The sequence below is a fragment of the Capsella rubella genome, unplaced genomic scaffold (genome assembly GCF_000375325.1).
Source record: "Capsella rubella cultivar Monte Gargano unplaced genomic scaffold, Caprub1_0 scaffold_6, whole genome shotgun sequence".
Classification (NCBI taxonomy): domain Eukaryota; kingdom Viridiplantae; phylum Streptophyta; class Magnoliopsida; order Brassicales; family Brassicaceae; genus Capsella; species Capsella rubella.
The window spans coordinates 13,169,692-13,190,671 of record NW_006238918.1 but is presented as its reverse complement, the minus strand read 5'-3'; the positions used below and the strand labels follow the sequence as shown (position 1 = coordinate 13,190,671).

General features: G+C 31.2%; 3 protein-coding genes across 3 annotated transcripts; 1 reads left to right on the top strand and 2 right to left on the bottom strand.

Annotated features, from left to right (window-relative positions):
* The first annotated feature begins 1,970 nt into the window (after positions 1–1,970).
* Positions 1,971–3,523, top strand: LOC17882060 (heavy metal-associated isoprenylated plant protein 44). The gene is made up of 3 exons (XM_006289278.2): positions 1,971–2,219; positions 3,032–3,107; positions 3,201–3,523. The coding sequence occupies exons 1-3, from the start codon at positions 2,067–2,069 to the stop codon at positions 3,521–3,523; spliced, it is 552 nt and encodes a 183-aa protein (XP_006289340.1). The 5' UTR covers positions 1,971–2,066.
* Positions 3,524–4,517: 994 nt separating this feature from the next.
* On the bottom strand, positions 4,518–5,510 carry LOC17882476. Its single transcript, XM_006289886.1, has one exon. It carries the CDS (start codon positions 5,508–5,510, stop codon positions 4,518–4,520), a length of 993 nt encoding a protein of 330 aa, XP_006289948.1.
* A 6,458-nt stretch (positions 5,511–11,968) lies between these two features.
* On the bottom strand, positions 11,969–12,901 carry LOC17882388 (early nodulin-20). The gene has a single exon (XM_006289497.1). The coding sequence runs from the start codon at positions 12,899–12,901 to the stop codon at positions 11,969–11,971; it is 933 nt and encodes a 310-aa protein (XP_006289559.1).
* Positions 12,902–20,980: the final 8,079 nt, after the last annotated feature.

Below are 20,980 nucleotides of genomic sequence, written 5' to 3'. Positions count from 1 at the left end.
ATCCTGTTACACACCGTAAACTTGATTGATCTCAAAAGCTGTCTAAATAACAAATCCTGATACAATGGAATAGCTCCAAACTTTCCCGTTTAAAAAAAAAAAAAAATTGAAATCTCAAATCACGAAAGAATATATAGATAGTAAGTGCTTACAAGTTAGAAGCACATGATTTAGTCCTTTACGAATCAAATATAGCTTAATATACCAATCGTAGATTGAATAAATATAGTTGCAATATAGTGCTAATGTGCTAAGAACAAAGTTTTTATATATATTATACACATATATCATATATTGTGTAAGTTCTTAGATTATCTAGAAAAATTGCTCAAAAGATGCTAAAAAGTTGCTTAATTAAAACATATTTTATAATATGCAAAAAAATATATTAATATTTTGATTAATTTCCTTTTACCTAAGTTCCAAACAACAATCTTTTTATCTAAGATGAGAAAACTAAACAAAAATTTCCAATTAACTAAGTAATTAGTATACTCAAAAATAAAATTATAAAACAAACTAACAATCTTTTATGTTTAAGCTGATGTTGTAGGCCGTGAATTGATCTCCTAAAACCGCAATTGAAAAACTTTCAAGTGTTCCACTGGAAGGGAATGATGTATTGTTCCATGTCATTCCATCCATCCTGAGAAATAACTCAAGACATGTATGTCTTGGAGAACATATCACTTGCATAAGATCTCACACGCGTTTGCATCATACTCTTGCGTTGTCTTCTATCTTGCAATTCACGAAAGAAAACCTTGTTGGCTTTCTTAACATTTTTTGAGGAATGTAATGTCACTCCATTCGATTAGATTTTTTATAACCAATTCGATCATTGCAACACAAAACGATATATTTTTGTTTTTTTTAGCATGAAACTTACATTACTAGAAGATAGATATCATGAAGAACATAGAATATAAGTCTGTATAAAGAACTTGTTTTGTTTTATTTTTAGCAGGAAACTTACATTATTAGAAGATAGATATCGTGAAGAACATAGACTATAAGTTTGTAGAGAGAACTTGTGAACACCCGATTTGACAATGATATGGGTCGTGTACTTGACTGAATCAGGGACATCACTGACAGCAACATTATTGGAGAGCTCTTAAGTTTTGTTCTTACCAAAATTTTTGTACTAGAATTCTAAGAGTTTCAAGTTTTTGCTCTTAATTATGAGACCATCCTTAGCTTTTTGGCTTATTTTTCACTTTTCTTCACTTAAGATTACCCTAAGAGACCACCCTTTTTTGAGTCAACACCGAATACAAGAGAAGAGCTTGATATAGGCGCATGTATTGCATATAATAAGGAAAAATGGTGGAGAGATGAGCAATGATAATGGTAGATAATCTTGATTGACATAACTAATGGACTATAGAGTTTCTGATAAATTAGAGATGGAATATTACTTGGAAATTAGAGAATTTCAACAATCTGATAAAAGAGCACTAAAAGTGTTTTTTCTCAAAATGTCTTTGCAAGCGTCAACACATTAATTTATTGTATCATATCCATAACTTATCGTTAATTAGGTTAACAAAAACCCCAAAAGATGTAATGAGCGGTTGATGGCTTTTTAATTGTATTAAAATCTAGTTAATTATTATTTTTATAATATGATATATATGTATCATTATTTTTCTTTGATTGTATCAAAATTTAGTTAATTATTTTTCAGCACGTGTACATATACTTTTCCTCTTCATAAGGCCAAACCCTTCTTCTACCTAAAACAACTTAACAACATTAAATAATAGTTAAGGAAACAAAACACAAGTGTGCAAGTGCGGTCGACGTGTTGTCTAAGAGATCACGAGATTGGACAACAACACAAAAGCTGCTTACATAACATCATCATCTCAATTTCTACAAATACCTTTCCGTAATTAAGTTTTAGTTTCTTGTTAACTCATGTCGCAATGTGTCTCTTCTCCTATCTCCAAAGCTTTCATCAATCTTTCTCCCTCTCTATCTATTTATATATATACCCATCATGCTTTTATTGAATCCAATCTAATTTCTATGTTCTTTTCCAAAATATATCAATTGTAGTCATGTCTTCCTTGATAGTGAAAAGTCTCGGTTCCATTGTCTCTATCATTACAAGAATCTTCTCCTTTAGACGCCGTTCTCATGTGTCTACTCCAACAACCACCACACATATAAATTACTTCAGGATGTCTAAGAAACGTCCACTCTCTTTGCAGGTTATTTCTTTCTTTCTTTTAATAGCCACCCGTTGTTGACTAACTGTAACGTTATAATCCTACCAATTTTCCTAGGAACAATCGATATGATCGATTTTGGAAATAGACTGCATGATCATTTGTTTTTGTTTGGTTCAATCGGTTTTGTTTGTATCCATTGTTACCGATTTTGTTTTCTTTTCTTTCATATATATAGTTGATGATCAGATTGTACGTGAGAAGAGTCAATACATACGTATATATAATTTTAGGTATTTACAGAACATTTTTAACTAGAAGTGATGTATAGTTATCATATTTGGTCGCAAATCCATACTAAAATATTTGTGTTGATATATTTTGTAAGAAATAGATAATTAGTGAAAAAATCATTTACCTTCAATTCAATCACATTATTATGACTAAATAGTAACATATTGTGACCACATAAATACATCACAATATTATGTATGTAAATCGTCATAATATTTTGACGGAAAAAATTGTCACAAGTTTTTAATTGTCATTATATTCGCTTTTTGTAGTACTTTATGATATTAGATTATGATATATATATATCATAATCTAATATATATATATAACATTATGAAATAATAAAAATATAAAATGTGTTTTTATTAAAATATATGAGAATGTTGAAAATTTGTTAAAAACTGTTGGTTCCAAAATAAAATAAAAGAACAAAAGTTTCCTTCATATAAATAATTGAACGATGCGATGTTATTTTCATTTATATATTCAGTTACTATGTTTCTCTTAAGAAAACTAATGTTTTAAATTTTGACAAATGTATCACATGGACGACGTACTAGACGGTTGAACTTAAGGTAAGAATGTGTTGCACTGGTTGCGTTAGGATAGTTAAGAACGCAATCTCCAAGCTCCGAGGTAACTACATATATATCTAAGATCAAGAACTAATCTGGTGAAAAGACAAGTTTATATGTAACGATCTTGATTGTTATTAACTTATTATAACAGGAGTTGATTCAGTGGAGGTTGAGAGAGAGCTAGGAAGAGTGAGAGTGGTGGGTTACGTTGACAGAAACAAAGTGCTCAAAGCCGTGAGGCGAGCTGGGAAGAGAGCTGAGTTTTGGCCATACCCTGAGCCTCCACTTTACTTCACATCCACTCAAAACTATTTCGTGGATCCTTCCAAAGAGTTTAAAGAGAGTTATAATTACTATAGACATGGCTACAATGGTACTGAGCAACATGGTAATATCCCTGTAGGTTCTCGTGGAGACGACAGAGTTAGTAATATGTTTAATGATGATAACGTCAATGCATGCAGTCTAATGTAAATGAATACGTAGCTACGTAACTAAGAGAATCCGATGTTCTCGATCTACTTGTATTCTTAGAAATGTCATTTTATAACGTTTATAAATAATGAAAACTCACTGTTTCTTATAAATATTGTATTTTGCTAGTAGTAATTAATGTCATTTCACAGTACGGTTGTTTTTTTCACTTTGTAATTTCTTTCTTCCTGTTTAAGTAAACTTAGATGAAGCAAAAAAACATAGAACAAAGGGAAATTCTCAAATGGAAAATAAACTCATTACTCATAGAACCAATTTTATTTTTGTTTTTGTTGTATGAAATTGGTTATGATATGTTTTGTTTTGACAGCTTTTGAAAAAGTGTTTTTGGTAGTGGATCATTAGCTAAACAGGAAAGTTTGGAATATTGGCTCATGATCAATTGATCACAATCAAAACATGTCAGGAATATACCATTCCGTAGAGACATCTAATATAGTTTGGGGTGTATAAGTTAAACGTCAAGAACTATTCTAAGGGTGACGTTTCTTTCAAGGCACTTCAAAAGTTAGTTACTTGGATGACAAGAAAGCTACAAAATGATATACCTTGCTATTGTTTGTACTAGGGTTTCTAAAACAGTCAATAAATTTTAGGATGTGCAAGTGAAACAATGTCACGAAATATTCTAAGTTTGACGTTCTCTTTCTCCGCTTGATGCTCTTTGAAGGGCCTTTACTTGGCTGACAAGAAAGCTAAAAATTCTTCACTAGATCTTTCTTTAATTTTTAGGGTTAAATTTCAAAACCATAGATCTTGCTATTGTTTATACATGGAGAATGAAATAGATGTCATATGCGACGTGTTCACGTTTATGAATTTATGGGCATTCTCATTATAAAACTAAATAGAAACGTTTGAAAATTTTAAGAAAAGGACATGACAAACTCTAAGTAAACGCAAAAAAAAAGAAAAAAAAAAAAAAAACCCTGAAACTAATCTCAATGGTTGACTCCTTACTTGATCTGAATACTTAGTGATGACGTCTGAAACTGCATAACCACCACCACCTGGTGCAGCGGTTAATAGGCGACAGCTTCATCTTGGGAACATCCGGCACAGTAACGTCTTCGGTTGATGGTTGCACCGTGACTCGAAGCTTAATCCCAGCGTGACAAAGACCGGACTTTAAGCTTACGAAGTAATGCACTCCTGGTCTGGTGAGCCTAACGATGTCGTGTCCGGTCTTGTAGACGGCTATTGTAGAAGTTGGGTTGCAGGATTCAAAGTCAAGTTCATTGCTGACTTCTCTAACGTCGTTGATGTGTTTGTTGTATTCGAAAAAGAGAGTATCTCCAACACGAAATTGTCTATCTTCACTCCACTTTTCATAGTAGTAACTGTTGTATACGCTCCATCCGCTTGTGTCACCGACCGCGTGCATTCTTTCAGCAGAAGGAAGGATCTTGCTCGGTGGTGGTGGTGGTGGAGGACTCTGATGTGACGGGCCATGGTTCTTGCTAGGAGGTGGTGGAGGAATCTGACGTGAGGGGCCATTGTGCTTGCTCGGTGGTGGTGATGAAGGAATCTGACGTGACGGGCCATGGTTCTTGCTCGATGGTGGTGGTGGTGGAGGAGTACTCGGACTTGACGGGCCATGGACGACAAGAACATCGAGTTTCAGTCCCCCAACGCATTGAATATGATTGGAGGTGATGAAATAGTGATGTCCTGGTTCCTTGAAGGTCACGACATCGTGTCCTGTGTTGTAAACAGCTTTGGGAGAGGAATTATCACATGACTCATACTGCAAAGAGTTAGAGACTTGAGTTAGGTCGTTGACGTTCTGATCGTATTCGAAGATCAGAGAATCTCCGACGTGGAACTCCTTATGTTCAGCCCAAGAGTCGTCCCTCACAGTCCAACCATAATTGGAACCTCCCACTTTGTAGGTTTTAGCAGAGCTTGAACCCAAGAGAAGAAACATGATCACAAGAACAAAGCTAAAGATCTTCTTTGTCACCATGATTCGAATGGTATGTAGAGAGATGAAAAGATATCTAAACTCTGCTCAGCTCTCTTTTGCTGAATATTTGTGTGAAAAAATAAGTCACGTATGTGCCCTATTTATATAAATTTACGAGCTCGTATCAAAGTCCTTTTAGGATTTTGTTTTAGGTTTTTTTCGTTTATATCTATTGATGAATTGTAAGTTATCAATTTTTGTTGTGTACTAATAATATATAATGTAGTACTCCTTTTTGGATTTAAATTCAACTTTTTGCAATCCTTTTCTCATTAGGTTAACTTTTATTCGTGTCTTTTCGTTTCATTCATGTCTTTTCGTCGCAACTTTTATTCGTGTCTTTTCGTTTCATTCATGTCTTTTCGTCGCAACTTTTATTCGTATATATTCGTCGTAACTTTTCATTCGTATATTTTCGTCGTAACTTTTCATTCGCGTCTTTTTATCGTAACTTTTCGTTCGTGTCTTAAAGTCATAATATTTCGTTTGTGTATTTTTGTCGTAACTTTTAGTAAAATATTTTCTTATGAACAATAAATAAATGTCATGTACAATCAGAGAGATTTTTTTCGTAACTTTTTATAAAATATTTTTTTTTTAATTTTCAATTTAAAAAATATAAGATAATTTATAACACGTCTTTTCTTTTATCGTATCATAAATATATATATATTATCGGTTACATCTATAAATTAACATATGTTTATTTAAAGTTGTGTTCTTCTAAAAAATTTTGTTTTTAAAAATATAAGATATCATTTATAGCGCGTCTTTTCTTTTAACATAACTATACAATAATAGCAAACTCAAAAAATGCCACCAAAAGTTATGTCCTTTTACTGAAAGACGTTCGTGCCTTTTCGTCATAACTTTTCATTCGTGTATTTTCGTAGTAACTTTTTATTCGTGTCTTTTTGTCATAACTATTCATTTGTGTCTTTTCGTCACAACTTTTATTTATGTCTTTTCGTTTCATTCATGTCTTTTCGTCGCAATTTTTATTCGTATATATTCGTCATAACTTTTCATTCACGTTTTTTCATCGTAACTTTTCATTCGTGTCATTTAGTCATAACCTTTCGTTTGTGTATTTTTTTGGTAACTTTTGGTAAAATAGTTTCTTATGAACAATGAATAAATGTCATCTACAATCAGAGAGTATTTTCGTAACTTTTTATAAAATATTTTTAATTTTCGTTTTAAAAATATAAGATATCATTTATAGTGTGTCTTTTCTTTTAACATATCATAAATATATATACATTATCTGTGTCATCTATAAATTAACATCTGTTTATTTAAAGTCGTGTTTTGCTAAACAATTTTTGTTTCAAAAAATATAAGATATCATTTATAACGCGTCTTTTCTTTTAACATATCATAAATATAGATACATTAACGGTTACATCTATAATTTAATTAACATCTGTTTATTTAAAGTTGTGTTTTTCTAATTCCCTTCCCTTCCGCACGAAACCGAGAAATCAGCAAACCCGACACGCTCATTTATATCAATCTTCGGCCATTCGCCACTGTTTGTATACATTCTCAACCGATCTCGATACTTTTATTTGGTATAAAACATGCAAAATAAGTCGAAAAAGCGACAATATTTTTCGTTCTATTATTTAAAGTGTAATGAAGAAACTTATTATATAAAACTTAGTTTTGAAAATTTATAATTTACATTTTTTTTTCATAAAAACAATTAGTAAAATAACTCCTCTAGGTCAATAAAATAGTTGTAGGATTTTTCAATGAATTAATAGTATATAACTGACGGTTTGCAAATTATATTTTTTTAGATAAATTCTCTTTTAAAAATTAACAAGGTTCTAAAAAATATTGAAATTAGGAAAGATGACCGTTGTATAATAAATGTAAAAATAATACCGAAACAAAAACAAAATCTCATATTGATTTCCTTAAACTCATATTAATATAACCGTTGTGATTTGTGATATTATCCAATTTCCTTTTTCTTTTAATTAACCTCTTTAATTAAAAGTTTACTCTTTCCTCTCAACTCAACGCTTCTTCTTCTCCATTCTTCCTTTTGATCGAGATATCAAAATTCTCTGTTTCTCTCAACTCAACGTTTCTTCTTCGAAACCCTACAAATCAATGTCCTTAGTTCGTTCTCTTGTCGACCCACAAAGCATAACCCTCTTCGCCTTCGATTCTCTGATTCATCGTTGGTGTAAAGCTTCTGCCTTTATAGATTTCATCGTTGGTGTAAAGCTTCTACCTTTATAGATTTCCTTTCATCGTTGGTGTAAAGCTTATACTTTTATAGATTTCCTCTGGTTGATTTGTTGTTGTGAGATTCTGTTTGATGATCGAGATATGCAAACAGTGCGATCATAGAATGCTGAGGCTTGAGACATGGTGGTGATGATCCAGGCTTTTGGTTCCTCTTCTTCTGGTTCGTCTTTGGGAACTAATCTAACCTCTGCTTCGTCCTCATGGTGGTGCTCTTGCTTCCTCTTTCCCCTTTCAAGGTACAGCTCTATCTCGTCTTGTTCCTCTGTGCTGCATATGGTCTTGTTGTTGATCTCTCTTGTGTCTTACAAGTTGAAGTTTTATCCGCATAGAAACAAAATTGAATCTCATGTATATATGATTTTGATGGAAGCCAATGTGTGATAGATACTCTTTAGTTCATCTATCATCAATCATGTTGGTCTTATGATTCACGTGTTTGGTTAGTATTTACTCTCTTTGGTTTTGTAATGAGTATTACAAATCCATTGATCTGTAGACCTTTTGATAGGAGGAGGTATGTTTGTTCTTGGTGAGCTATTAGTTTCTACTTCTCTGTTGTTAGTTCTCTTGTTTTTGATTTTAGTTATTAGTATATATATATTTTCTTTGCTGGTCTTTGATGTTGTTCTCTATTATCATGAAGATTTGATGATCATGTAGCATCAGCATTACTACATTCATAACCTGAGGTATACTGATTTGATTTGCGAGTTTGCATTAGCATTGTTTTATTTTAATTACTACTGAGCTCATGTTGCTTCTCGACCACATATAGAATTATTATTACCTGTCTGCAACATACACAACTGAATCTCATAGGTGTGTGTATATGCGCATATATACAATTTTGGATTGATGCAAATGCAAAGCCATTTTGTCTACATTATAAGTTCATCATCAAACATGTTACAGCCTTGTGTATCACGTATTACATATGTTATTCATCTCTTTGTTTTGTACTGAGTGTTATGATTTTGTGTATTCACTAGTCTTAGATAATGATCTCCATCGATCCTCTGTTTTCTTCAGTGATTAGAGAGTAGGAGAATGTTTATAAGAGGAGTTTATATATATTGAAGAGAGGAACAGAGGTATTATATTAGCAAAATAATTGAGTTTTTGACGATTATGAAATGCGCTGATGGATTTGTTTTTGTATTTACGTGTAGAAAAATTCAGAAACGACCACGGACTGATGAGTCGCCTCATCCCTCAGGATACTTAAATATCATCACAGGTATATTTCCCCTAGATTTCAACTTTTCTAACTTAAAAAAAAAAAAATTAAGAACAATTGATTTTGATATAAAACTATACATAAAGAAGAAAAGATTTTATGTTTTACATTTCTATTTTCCTGATTTACAACTAAATATCAAGGTTTTTAAAATCAAATTTCAAGCAAAAATAGTTTTAATTTTAATAAATAAATATGATTTTTTTTGGTTGAATCTAAGTGTTAAATTTTAATACGTTGAAAACAAACTGGGCCGAGCATACAGTCCCTTTGTGGTCCGTCAGTGGTGTATAAGTCCAACATGTTATCACGTATTGTAAAAATTTAACGCTTAGGTTTAAAGTTTTTTTTTATAATTTAAGTAAAGTTATAACTTTTAAGTAAATTTTTGATTTTGAAAACATACTAAATTTGAAAAGTTATAACATACTAAATTTTTTATTTTTAAATAATCCAAGTGTTAAGTTTAAATATGTTGAAAACAAATCGGACCTAGCATCGAACTCTTTCATACTGATTTGTGTTATTCAATGAGAGTTGTATAAATACTGATTTGTTTTCGAAGCTACATACTTAAATAATTATTTATTGGCGGCGCATGATATTTTAAGTTTACAGGATATTTCCATGTTTTCGAAGCCCAACGTAACGTCTTTTATAAGATCATGTTCAATAATTAGCAAACGTAATATTTAGAAAGTTATTCCAATGAAAATAAAACAAATAAACTTAGAGAACATAACTGATTCAAAGGGTGAAGTAAGGTTAGACAAAGCTGTAGGTATTGTTTATCTTGCTTTCTAAATAAGCACTACAAACATGAAAGAAAAATTATATGATGATGGATAACATGAAACACAAATATTAGTATTAAAATATAGATTTTTAATTATGATAGAAGCTAAGCTAATCGTTTTTCTCTCTATGGAATTATGGAGGCTGAATACAAACGGTAGGGTTTGAAGTAAGGAGTTGTATTTTCGACGGACTTTTTTACATTTGGTTTAAAATCAAAAACTTAAAAACTCTAATAAGATCGGTTTAAACCAACAAAGCCGGCTTAAAAAGTTTTCGATCTTAGAAGTTTTCGATCTTAAACATAAAAGTCGGCTTTGAATGTCAAAAATTAAAACAAAAGAAAGTGCCGTGGGCGAGAAATCAGCTGAACCACTTGAGGTTAGTTGCTCAGTTTAAAGGAGCCGTGGACAATTCAAAGACAAGCTTGGTTTTGGTTCAGGTTGCTCAGCCCTTCTTCTGCCTATAGTGCCTAGCTAGAACAGTCCCAATGTATAATTCAGCTTTTCATAATCAGAAACTCAATGAATGAATATAATCGCCTACTATGTAATATAAATTGGTTCATTACCAGTTTGGTTAAAAAAACATGAATAGCTCCAAGATTCGCATATACCTTATTTTGAAGTTAAAGTGAGCAGCACGACACAAAAGCCATCTAAATTTTAGATGCAACACCCAAACCCTATGATCACTTCGCCACAAATTTGAACCTATATTAGCAAAGAACCTACATGAAACTACATGTTATTTTTGTGTTAATTTTACACATGTTCTGCATTTGTATCTCATTTTATAGAATGCGTTTAGATACAATGTTGTGTTACTCTGGAGAGCCTTTTCTGCTACTTTGGATTAGTTTATTTATTTACCGAGTAAAATGTGTCTATGAATGGAAATATGTATTGGATTGCTAAGAGAGGTACGAGATATGTGAAAAACCTTCATCCGGAGTTTCGGTTTTTCCAAGGTGACATTCAACCCCATATGTTCGTAACTTCCCTTTGAGGTAAACAAGGTGACTGATGATGGGGTTGTCTCATGGAGTAAGTATATTAGTGTGACTCGTCCTGATGATCTCCCCATCTTATATCCCATGTTCTTCAGAGACATTCTTCATCGACAAGAGTACCAATTCAATCGTGTTATGGTGCGAATAGGAAAGGGTTAATTATTCCTGTACTAGCTTTTACGAAATTGGTCAGGGTGAGATCAGAAAACGAGTTGAGACAGGACAACCTTGTAAAGGTGAACGTAACCCTTGTGTTTCCAACTCTGTTTACGTTCCAAGTTTGGTTCCACAATAAGATGAAGAGAGAGAGACTCGTGAGATCTCATGCATGTTGTAAGCTTTGTTTTTTGGTCATTTCTGTTGGTATTCTTGGTGTTTCCGCTATAAGATATTAATTTCAAAAATTACATAGGCTCAAAGCAGTTTGATGATTGTTTCTAGTTAGAATCTAAATCTCAAAAAATTGAGCTTCTTATTGCAGTCGTATGTATGTGTACATCAGTACATGTGCCTGTACGCGCGTGTGTGTGTGTGTGCGCAATTTGATGCGAGATAAATTACTTGGTTGGTGAATTTACTCAAGGAATATTAGGCACCTCTATATATTGGTTTTTGTCGCAAGAGGAATTTTGAAACCTGGTTTAGATTTGGCCTTCTATATATTTTAGCTAAACGGGAAAGTTTAGAATATTGGCTAATGACACGATCAATCAAAACATGTCAGGCATATACCAATCCGTAAAGATATCTAACTAAAACAGTCGATCAAGAACTATTCTAAGTTTTGACGTTCTCTTAATCCATTTGATGCTCTTTGAAGGGCACTTTCTTGGTTGACAAGAAAGCTACAACTTTTTCATCACTAGATGTTTTTTTTTTTTGGTTTGGTTAAAATTCAAAACGATAGATCTTGCTGTTGTTTATACTAGGGTTTCCGTTGCTACTCAGAATCTAACACATGGGCTTGTCACATTATGCGACGTGTTCATGTTAATGACTTAATGGGCATTCTCATTATATATCAAAAACTAAATAGAAACGTTGAAAGTTTAAAAAAAAAAACATATGACAAAATCTAAACGCAAAAAGAAAACCAAAAAAAAAAAACAAAAACAAGAAACCCCTAAACGAATCTCAATGGTTGACTACTTAGTGATGAGGTCTAAAAATGCGTAACCACCACCTGTTGAGGTAGTCAATAGGTGACAGCCTCTTAGGAGCATCCGGCAAAGTAACGTCTTCGGTTGATGGTTGCACCGTGACTCGAAGCTTAATCCCAGCGTGACAAAGACCGGACTTTAAGCTTACAAAGTAATGCACTCCTGGTCTGGTGAGCCTAACGATGTCGTGTCCGGTCTTGTAGACGGCTACAGTAGAAGTTGGGTTGCAAGATTCGAAGTCAAGTTCATTGCTGACTTCTCTAACGTCGTTGATGTGTTTGTTGTATTCGAAAAAGAGAGTATCTCCAACACGAAATTGTCTATCTTCACTCCACTTTTCATAGTAGTAACTGTTGTATACGCTCCATCCGCTTGTGTCACCGACCGCGTGCATTCTTTCAGCAGAAGGAAGGATCTTGCTCGGTGGTGGTGGTGGTGGAGGACTCTGATGTGACGGGCCATGGTTCTTGCTCGGTGGTGGTGGTGAAGGAATCTGACGTGATGGGCCATGGATCTTCCTCGATGGTGGAGGAGGACTCGGACTTGACGGGCCATGGACGACAAGAACATCAAGTTTCAGTCCCCCAACGCATTGAATATGATTGGAGGTGATAAAATAGTGATGTCCTGGTTCCTTGAAGGTCACGACATCGTGTCCTGTGTTGTAAACAGCTTTGGGAGAGGAATTATCACATGACTCATACTGCGAAGCGTTAGAGACTTGAGTGACGTCGTTAACGTTCTTGTCGTATTCGAACACGAGAGAATCTCCGACGTGGAACTTCTTATGTTCAGCCCAAGAGTCGTCCCTCACAGTCCAACCGTAATTGGAACCTCCGACTTTGTAGGTTTTAGCAGAGCTTGAACCCAAGAGAAGAAACATGATCACAAGAACAAAGCCAAAGATCTTCTTTGTCACCATGATTCAAATCGTATGTAGAAAGATGAGGATGAGATATCTAAACAACTCAGCTCTCTATGAGAAGTATTGTTGAATTTGTGTGTGAAAAAAAGAAGTCACGTATGTGCCCTATTTATATAAATTTACGAGCTCTTCTTATCTTAGTCCTTGTCCTTTTAGGAATTTAGTTTAGTTTATTTGGTTTTTATTTATATGAAACAAAATTCATATATAGATGTATATATTGTAAGCATAATTAATCAATAAGATAATGTAATGTTCCTTTTTGGAATTAGAGTCACATCTATTTGAATCCTATTCTCATTAGGTTTTAATTTGTTGTGTTTATTATTTAATAAAAACTATCTCGGTTTACAAAAAAAAATATATATAAAAAAATAATAAAAATGAAAAATATTATCTTATTTACAACTACACCAAGGAGTTTACTTTAAATAATTTCAAATATTTGTGATCGAAGGATTTCTGTATTGAACAGATAATTAATAGGATTTATATATGATGTTTTTATCATATTATATACATATCTATAGATTCAAAATCTAACCATATATACTTGTTTTTTTCTTTTAATTCTGTCTCATGAATATATATGTTTAATGTATAATTAGTGTTTTTGATTGCTTATGTATGTTTGATGTATGAGTACTATATTCAATTACCATGAACTATCAATATCAGTTTTTTTATATATTAACAAAACAACAAATTATTATGGTGAATTTAATCAATGGATGGTTGCGGGTGGTTCAAAAGTTTATTGTTTAATTCCTTTTTAATCTATTTTACTACTATTAATTCATAACAATTTCTCATCTTTCTCTTTGTCTTTTATTTCAAGAAATGTAAATGTAAAAGCGGACTATTTGGCACGAAAAGCTCGTGTTAGTTCGCAAGTTAATAAATTTGTAAACAATTTTCCGGCAGATTGGCTCATTTGAGTTGATCTTTTAATATGAAGTTGACCAAAAAAAAAATTCATAAAAACAATATTAAAAATGTACTTTCTCAATTAATTTTGGGGGATTTTCATAAATAACCTTTTTATGATACATTTTTTTTTATCAAATACCCTCTCTCGGTGTCCATTTTTAAAAATACCCTCTTCAATGTACAAAATGACTAAATTATTCTCCTTTAGTATAACGGTTATACTATAACCCATGATGAAGAAAGAAATATTTTTTCCAACAAAAAGAATATTCTTTCTGAAAAAATTCCCGCCAAAAATTTTCCACAAAAAAAATTTCCCGCCAAATTTTTCTGTAATTCCTTAAAAAACCTTGTAACTATTTTTAAAACCCTTAAAAAATTCTTTTATAACCCTTGTAAATCTTTTAAAAGTCATCCAAACCTTTAAAAAATTTATTAAACCTTTTAAAACATTTGTAAATCATTTTATAACATTTGTAAACACTTGTAAATCCCTATAAACCCCTAATAACCGTGGTAAATCCTTTAATAACAACTTTGTAAACTTCTAAAACTCTTTTAAAAACCATTGTAAATCCTGAAAAAAACCATTTTAAAGTCCTTGTAATGCCTTTAAAAACCTTTGTAAATTTCTAAAATCCTTTTAAACCCTTTGTAAATCCTTTAAAATTATTTTTAAATCTTTGTAAATATCTTTAAAAATCCTTGTATCCTTTCAAAACTATTTTTAAATCCTTGTAAATGCCTTTAAAAACACTTGTAAATCATTTTAAAAACCCTTGTAAATTTTTAAAAATCATTTCAATTTTTTTTTTAAAATCCTTGTAAATCCTTTAAAAACCGTTATAAACTTATAAAATCTTTTAAAAATCATTATAAATCCTTTAAAAACTATTCAAAAACCTATGTAAGCTTCTAAAACCCTTCAAAAACCATTACAAATCTTTCAAAAACCATTTAAAAACTCATGTAAATCCTTTTAAAATCCTTGTAAATCCTTTATAAGACCGTTTAAAAATCTTTGTAAACCCTTTTAAAGATAATCTGGCGGGAAAAGTTCTTGTGGAAAATTTGTGGCGGGAAAATTTTTGGAAGGAATATTTTGTCCAAAGGAAGGAATATTCTTTTAACTAGGGGTAAAATGGTCTTTAAATTTTAAGAGAGGGCAAAAATGAAAATATCAAAAAGGTAGTTTTGCAAAAGGGTATCTTAAAAATGTCATTAGTAAGAATTTCTCATTTATTTTTATGAATTATTAATACTAATATAGATTTTTAAAATAACCTTGGTATAAGATGAAGTAAGCTTAATAAGCATTATTAATTGGTAATAAATTAATTTCCATACGAAAACGGAAAATCTCATGAACTAATTGAGCTTAAATGAATTGAGTTCTCTGGTATCAACCAATTTCTCTAGAATAAAACCAAATTTTCTATAATCAGTCTTGAATATTTGATTTAAACTTAATAAGCATTGCGGATTAGTTATATTTGGGGTATGAGAAAACTTTAAAATAAATATGTCATCTTCTGCTAAACTATTTATCTTTTGTGACCATTTCGAGCCAAAGATGATCCCCTCCAAATCTTCCGGAATATAGGTGAAATCTAAGATTTTATTTTGAATTTTTTGATTAAGGGAGGAGATGGACAAGATAAAGTTGTAAATCATAAATTCATTAAATGATTAATATCATCTTTTTTTTTGAATTTAGATTTGAGATTTCATCATTGGCACTTTAATTATTATCCAAACTCTAAAAGCTCAAATCTAAATTCAAAAAAAAAATTTACAAATAATCATACTTGTTTATATTTGTACTCCACACAAATAACCTTTTTTTCTTGTCTGAAAAATTAATCATAAAAAAAATCTTGTAATCTTCGAAAGTATCTGGAGCGCTCAAAACTATTGTTGGTATAGTTCACATTCGAAAATTATACGAACAAAAAAGCATCATCTTGCAAATTGGTACGCATAAATAAATTCTCCATATATAATAACTTTTGAGTAATATTACTTAAAAGACCCAACCCGTTTTTTAATTCATCAATTAGTAAATCTCATACCTACTAATTAACCTAACCGAATTAACCCAACAATAAACAATCAACAAACATGCATATCGGAAAACATATTAAACCAACTCCAACTATTCATAATATTAATTAACCAATAATTCAATCATTACAATTTACACCAGCAACCTAGCATGCTTCTAATCCAGGTTTCAACAATATTAACATAACTAGAAACACAATAACCGTGACCCTAGATCATCCTCCTCCTCATTGCCATGATTCCACGTCACACTTTACCTGCACAACAAACACAATGAGATGCGTGAGTATTATCATAAATACTCAGTGAAACGATCCTCTCATCTACTAGGCTATACACACAAGCATAGTAAACCAAACCAACATGCATCAGATTAACCAAATCAAACAAACCAAGCATAAAAAGACATGAACTACCCGCTGTCCAGAAATTGCCATCAGATTAACATGATAGCTTTAGAAATGAGTCTCACAGTGAGTCATACAATTTGTATGGATTTTATTTATATATAAAATGTTCCAAACAATTATGTCGTATATAACTATATATCAAATATTTGATCTACATAAAACTCAATTATTATAAAACAATGCGCTACTAAATAATATATAATTGCAATATAATTTAGCTACGGTAGATGAAATAATAATAGATTGAGGTTGCAATTATTTATTATAAGATGGAAAAACAAAAATGCTACAAATTAAGTGAATATAACAAAAAGGTTATGCTACAAAACCAAAAAAATTATGAACTAAAACACGCTTTTTAATGATACATTTTAAGATACATTTAATAGCATAGCCAAAAAACGATATTGTATGTGAACAACCTAAGATAGTTCCTGGGATACCAGTTACACCACTTGTGATATATACATTAGTTATATCATTTGTACAAGTTGTCAGTTGTACCATTTCGTCTAAAATTAACAGTTGTTTGGGAATATTACATTTATAGTGGCACACAGATTACAAAATTGCACATCTCATTGTTTTTTACACAAAGTGGCATTCTAGCCTTGCACTCCGATAGAGAAAATAAGTTATATTTAGTTAGGCGGCATTTTAGATAGTAAAGAACCTTTCGAAGGCTACACTATCACAATATTTTCTTTATTTTTTTTTTTGTCAACCACAATATTTTCTTTATATCTACCATTGGAAAGTGAATAATTATGTGATAACTTGCACTCCGAAAGTGAACACAAGTGTGTATATATATCGAGTGTATATATAATTTATTTATTTTTGCAATCTTTTTTATTATGAGATTGATCTTATGATATTTAGTAACTTGGTTATTATTTTTTTTTATCTTTAATTTTTTTTTGTTAGAATAAACTTTCCCTCTTTAGTAAATATTTAGGAACAAAATATAGATGATTAATTGATATCTGTGTATTTCCTAAAATTTTCTTTTTATCCATAATTTAATAGCATAAATGTAATATAACATTTACATTAATATCCTAAGGGGGTGTTATTGGTTTGTGAGTTTTACGATAGTTTAATGATTCTAGTAAAATCATAGATTGTATGATTCTAAAAGATTGTTTGAGAGTTTTATGTATACTTGTTGATTAGTTTTTCTATAGTCTTGTAAAGTCTCTCAAAAAATCTCTGTATTTATAAGATACTTTCTTAACTTTATTTTGTAAAGAAAAAGTGTTTAAAATCACAAACCAATAACATAATATTTTAATTTATTAACAATCAGAGTTTATTGTTTTAATTGAATAACACAGAACTTTTAGTGACTTAATAAAACTCTGTATCCAATAACCCCATATTTATAAAGATTTTGAATTTTTTTTTACAAATCAATAACTAATAACACCAAACCTTAAAAAGGTTTAATAAATCTTGATTGAATAACAACATATTCTACATAATCTCTAAATTTAAACACCATATAACTCACAACCCAATAACACCCCCTTAGATTTATTTTTTAAGATACATAAATATTATATGCATTTAAAGGTTTGAAACATAAATTCAATCCCCTGCTAATTAATATATTTTAAAGAAAATTTAAATATTATGTGTCATATTGGGGTTTGAACTATATTTAATTATGTGCATGGTAGAGGAAATCTCATGATTTATATTTAATAATCTAGTAAAATTTGCAAGAAATTAAAACTATCATTTAGGCTATTTAAAGAAAAGAAAGACAGAAAGTCTAAAAGAGTAATATTTACTTAGAACTATATATATTGCATTTTTAGTTCTAAGTATCTCTCCAAATTTGTCTATATCATTTTGGTGATTTAAAGATGGAAGACTTCAGAATAGATGGTGATATGATTATATCAAAAGTGCTATCACATTCCGATGTTGACCGACGTGGAAACTTGCTCTTACCCAAAAGCCAAATGCTTTCAGTCTTTAAAAAGATGAATGATGTTACGACGAAAAGTCTGAAAAGGGGTATTCAACTAGAAGTTCTAGACATCATTCAAAAAAAAATCATACTCTACTACCCTAAGATCCAAGAACTCCAAAGAATATATTCTGGGAACGGGTTGGACCAATTTGAGGAAATCATTAGGCCTAAAGGAAGGTGACAATATCAAATTGTACTGGGATTACTTGAATTACAAGTTCATTATTCTCAATTTTGAATACAACTTAATCCCTGAATCGCTTTAAAAGGATGATGTGATGGAGATTGGAGGGTATATGTTCGCACACAACTTCCTTTTGTTTCCAGTTTTATATTTACATAATAACTATCTTCATATGTAATAATTTATTAAAAAATCAATAAATGGATGTCAAGATTTGAGTTTGAATAATATATATGATAGTTATGGAAAATCAAGAACGATTGGTGTATGAATCATTTTAACAATCGTTTCACTAACCTTAATGTAAAAAAATTTCAAGAAAAGATATTATTTTCTCTAAAATTTATTCCTAAAGCTACATTTTGTATGCATGAGATTTTAACTGAAAACTTCTCCTATCAATATAAATTTTGAACACAAATATAATCATTTGAATTTTTAAAAGATAAACTTTTGAGCATAAATCTTTATAGACATTAAACTGATTTTACTAAGTGATATATGTGAGACCCCAGTTTGCGTAGAGGTTTAAATGAATTGATTTGGCCACCTATGTCACCAAAGTGCACTTATTTTTTTCGGTCAAGGGTCCAGAGAGAATTCCACAGTTAAGCGTGCTTATGCTGGAGCAGTCAAAGGATGAGTGACCTTCCGGGAAGTGACAGTCGGAACTGTGTGAGTGAGGCCAAAACACAGGAAAAGATCATGTGGTGATTTGTAGGGTCGGTAAACAAGTCATTAAACCTCCCGGACGTAGCAAACCGACCGTCGGATATTGATGGGCTCATGAGCCTAGTGAGAAGACGTGAGGCCCATTAAAAGAGTTGGGCCCATGGCCTGGTGGTGAACATGGGGCCCACTAGAGAGATAGCTCTCCACCTTGCCATCAAGGAATCCCTCGATCTAGACTTCCAAAAAGTTCTATTTGCTTCAGATTCGCAATAGCTAATCAAAACATTTCTTTCAGAGCCTTCCCCGAAAGAGCTCTATGGGATTATCCATGACATCCTTCTACTTTCTAAAAATTCATAGCTTGCAATTTTATTTTTATTAAGCGAGAGAACAACAAAAAGGCTGATGAGGTAGCTAAATCGGCCTTAAATTCTCTTCCCCTTGTTACCAACTTTTGATTAATGGAAGCGTTTGTTTGACAAAAAAAAAAAAAATTATGTAGAGCAAAAATTTGTTTAGAACATTTTGGTACACATTTGCAAGAAACATATTTTGTATAAAATTCATTATATATAATAAAATTCATAAAATCCCAATTCTCAACATACATTCCAAGTCTAAGTTCAAGTCTTAACTAACATTTAACAAATGCAACAAACAAACTAGGCTCAAATGTTCCTTATAACATCGATTAGCTTTTGCCCTTCTTCTCATACTCGTCCAATCTTAAGTCAAGAATAATACGCAATATAGTTCTTAGTCCAGATAATTTTATTTGTCTAAACGATTTTACGGTTACATACATTTATTTTTGAAAATTCTAAAGATATATTTGATTTTGTAGTCATGAGGGCTTCAATTTGATATATTATTTATAATTTTTTTACAAACATAATAGTAGCGGAAACGGATATATTGCGTATTTATTTTAATTTTGTAGGATTAACTTGCATTTTTGGATTTGGATGGTAAAGTTGCAAAAAATGGTGACTTGGTGGGTTTATTTGCACAAAACCATAAAAAATTAAATTTTAATTATAATAATATATATTTTTTTCTATATATAAATTATATATTGTATGCATTAATGCATGTATTTTATTTTAAAATTTTATGTTAAATCACTATTTTAACTGCTGTTAACCCATCACAAATCACCAACCCTCATATTTACACTCCATATTTTGATGATTCCATTTCTCTATAACCCATATGTATGCAATGCTTGGTGTTATCTGTTACATGGAAAAATTGTTTAAACATAGTCCATAATATCACTAATTATAATCAGCATTCCTCTAGTGTCATAGACAAAAATATTTGTCAAATACAAATTAATTCTATATATATATATATATATATAGCCCATTTATTATTCAATCAATTACAACATGGAAAAATGTGGAAAATCTTGTGATTTGATTCAGATTGGATTCCCATGCATACATATATGAGGTTTGTATTTAATTCAACATGGTTTATGTTTGTTTGTATACATATGGTAACGAGATTAAAGTGAAGTTGTGTGGTTGTTCTTGGTCAACCTCCTATTTTCTCTCTAATTAACTGTTCTTAGCTCTCTTTGTTGCTATAGAATAGAGACAAATCTCTCCTTTTTAAAACATTTGTGTCTCTTCCTTGTGGTGATTCACATTTGACATTTCTTAACAACAAGAAAATCCACTATGGCCTTCTCCTTCTTCTTTCTCTATACTCATACTTTGTAACCTTTACAACATCTAGAAAGGATTTGGTTTTAGCCTTTTGATTCTGTTTCTGTCTTAATCTCAATATCTAAATTCTGATAAAGAAAGATTCAGTCTTGGCATTCAAGA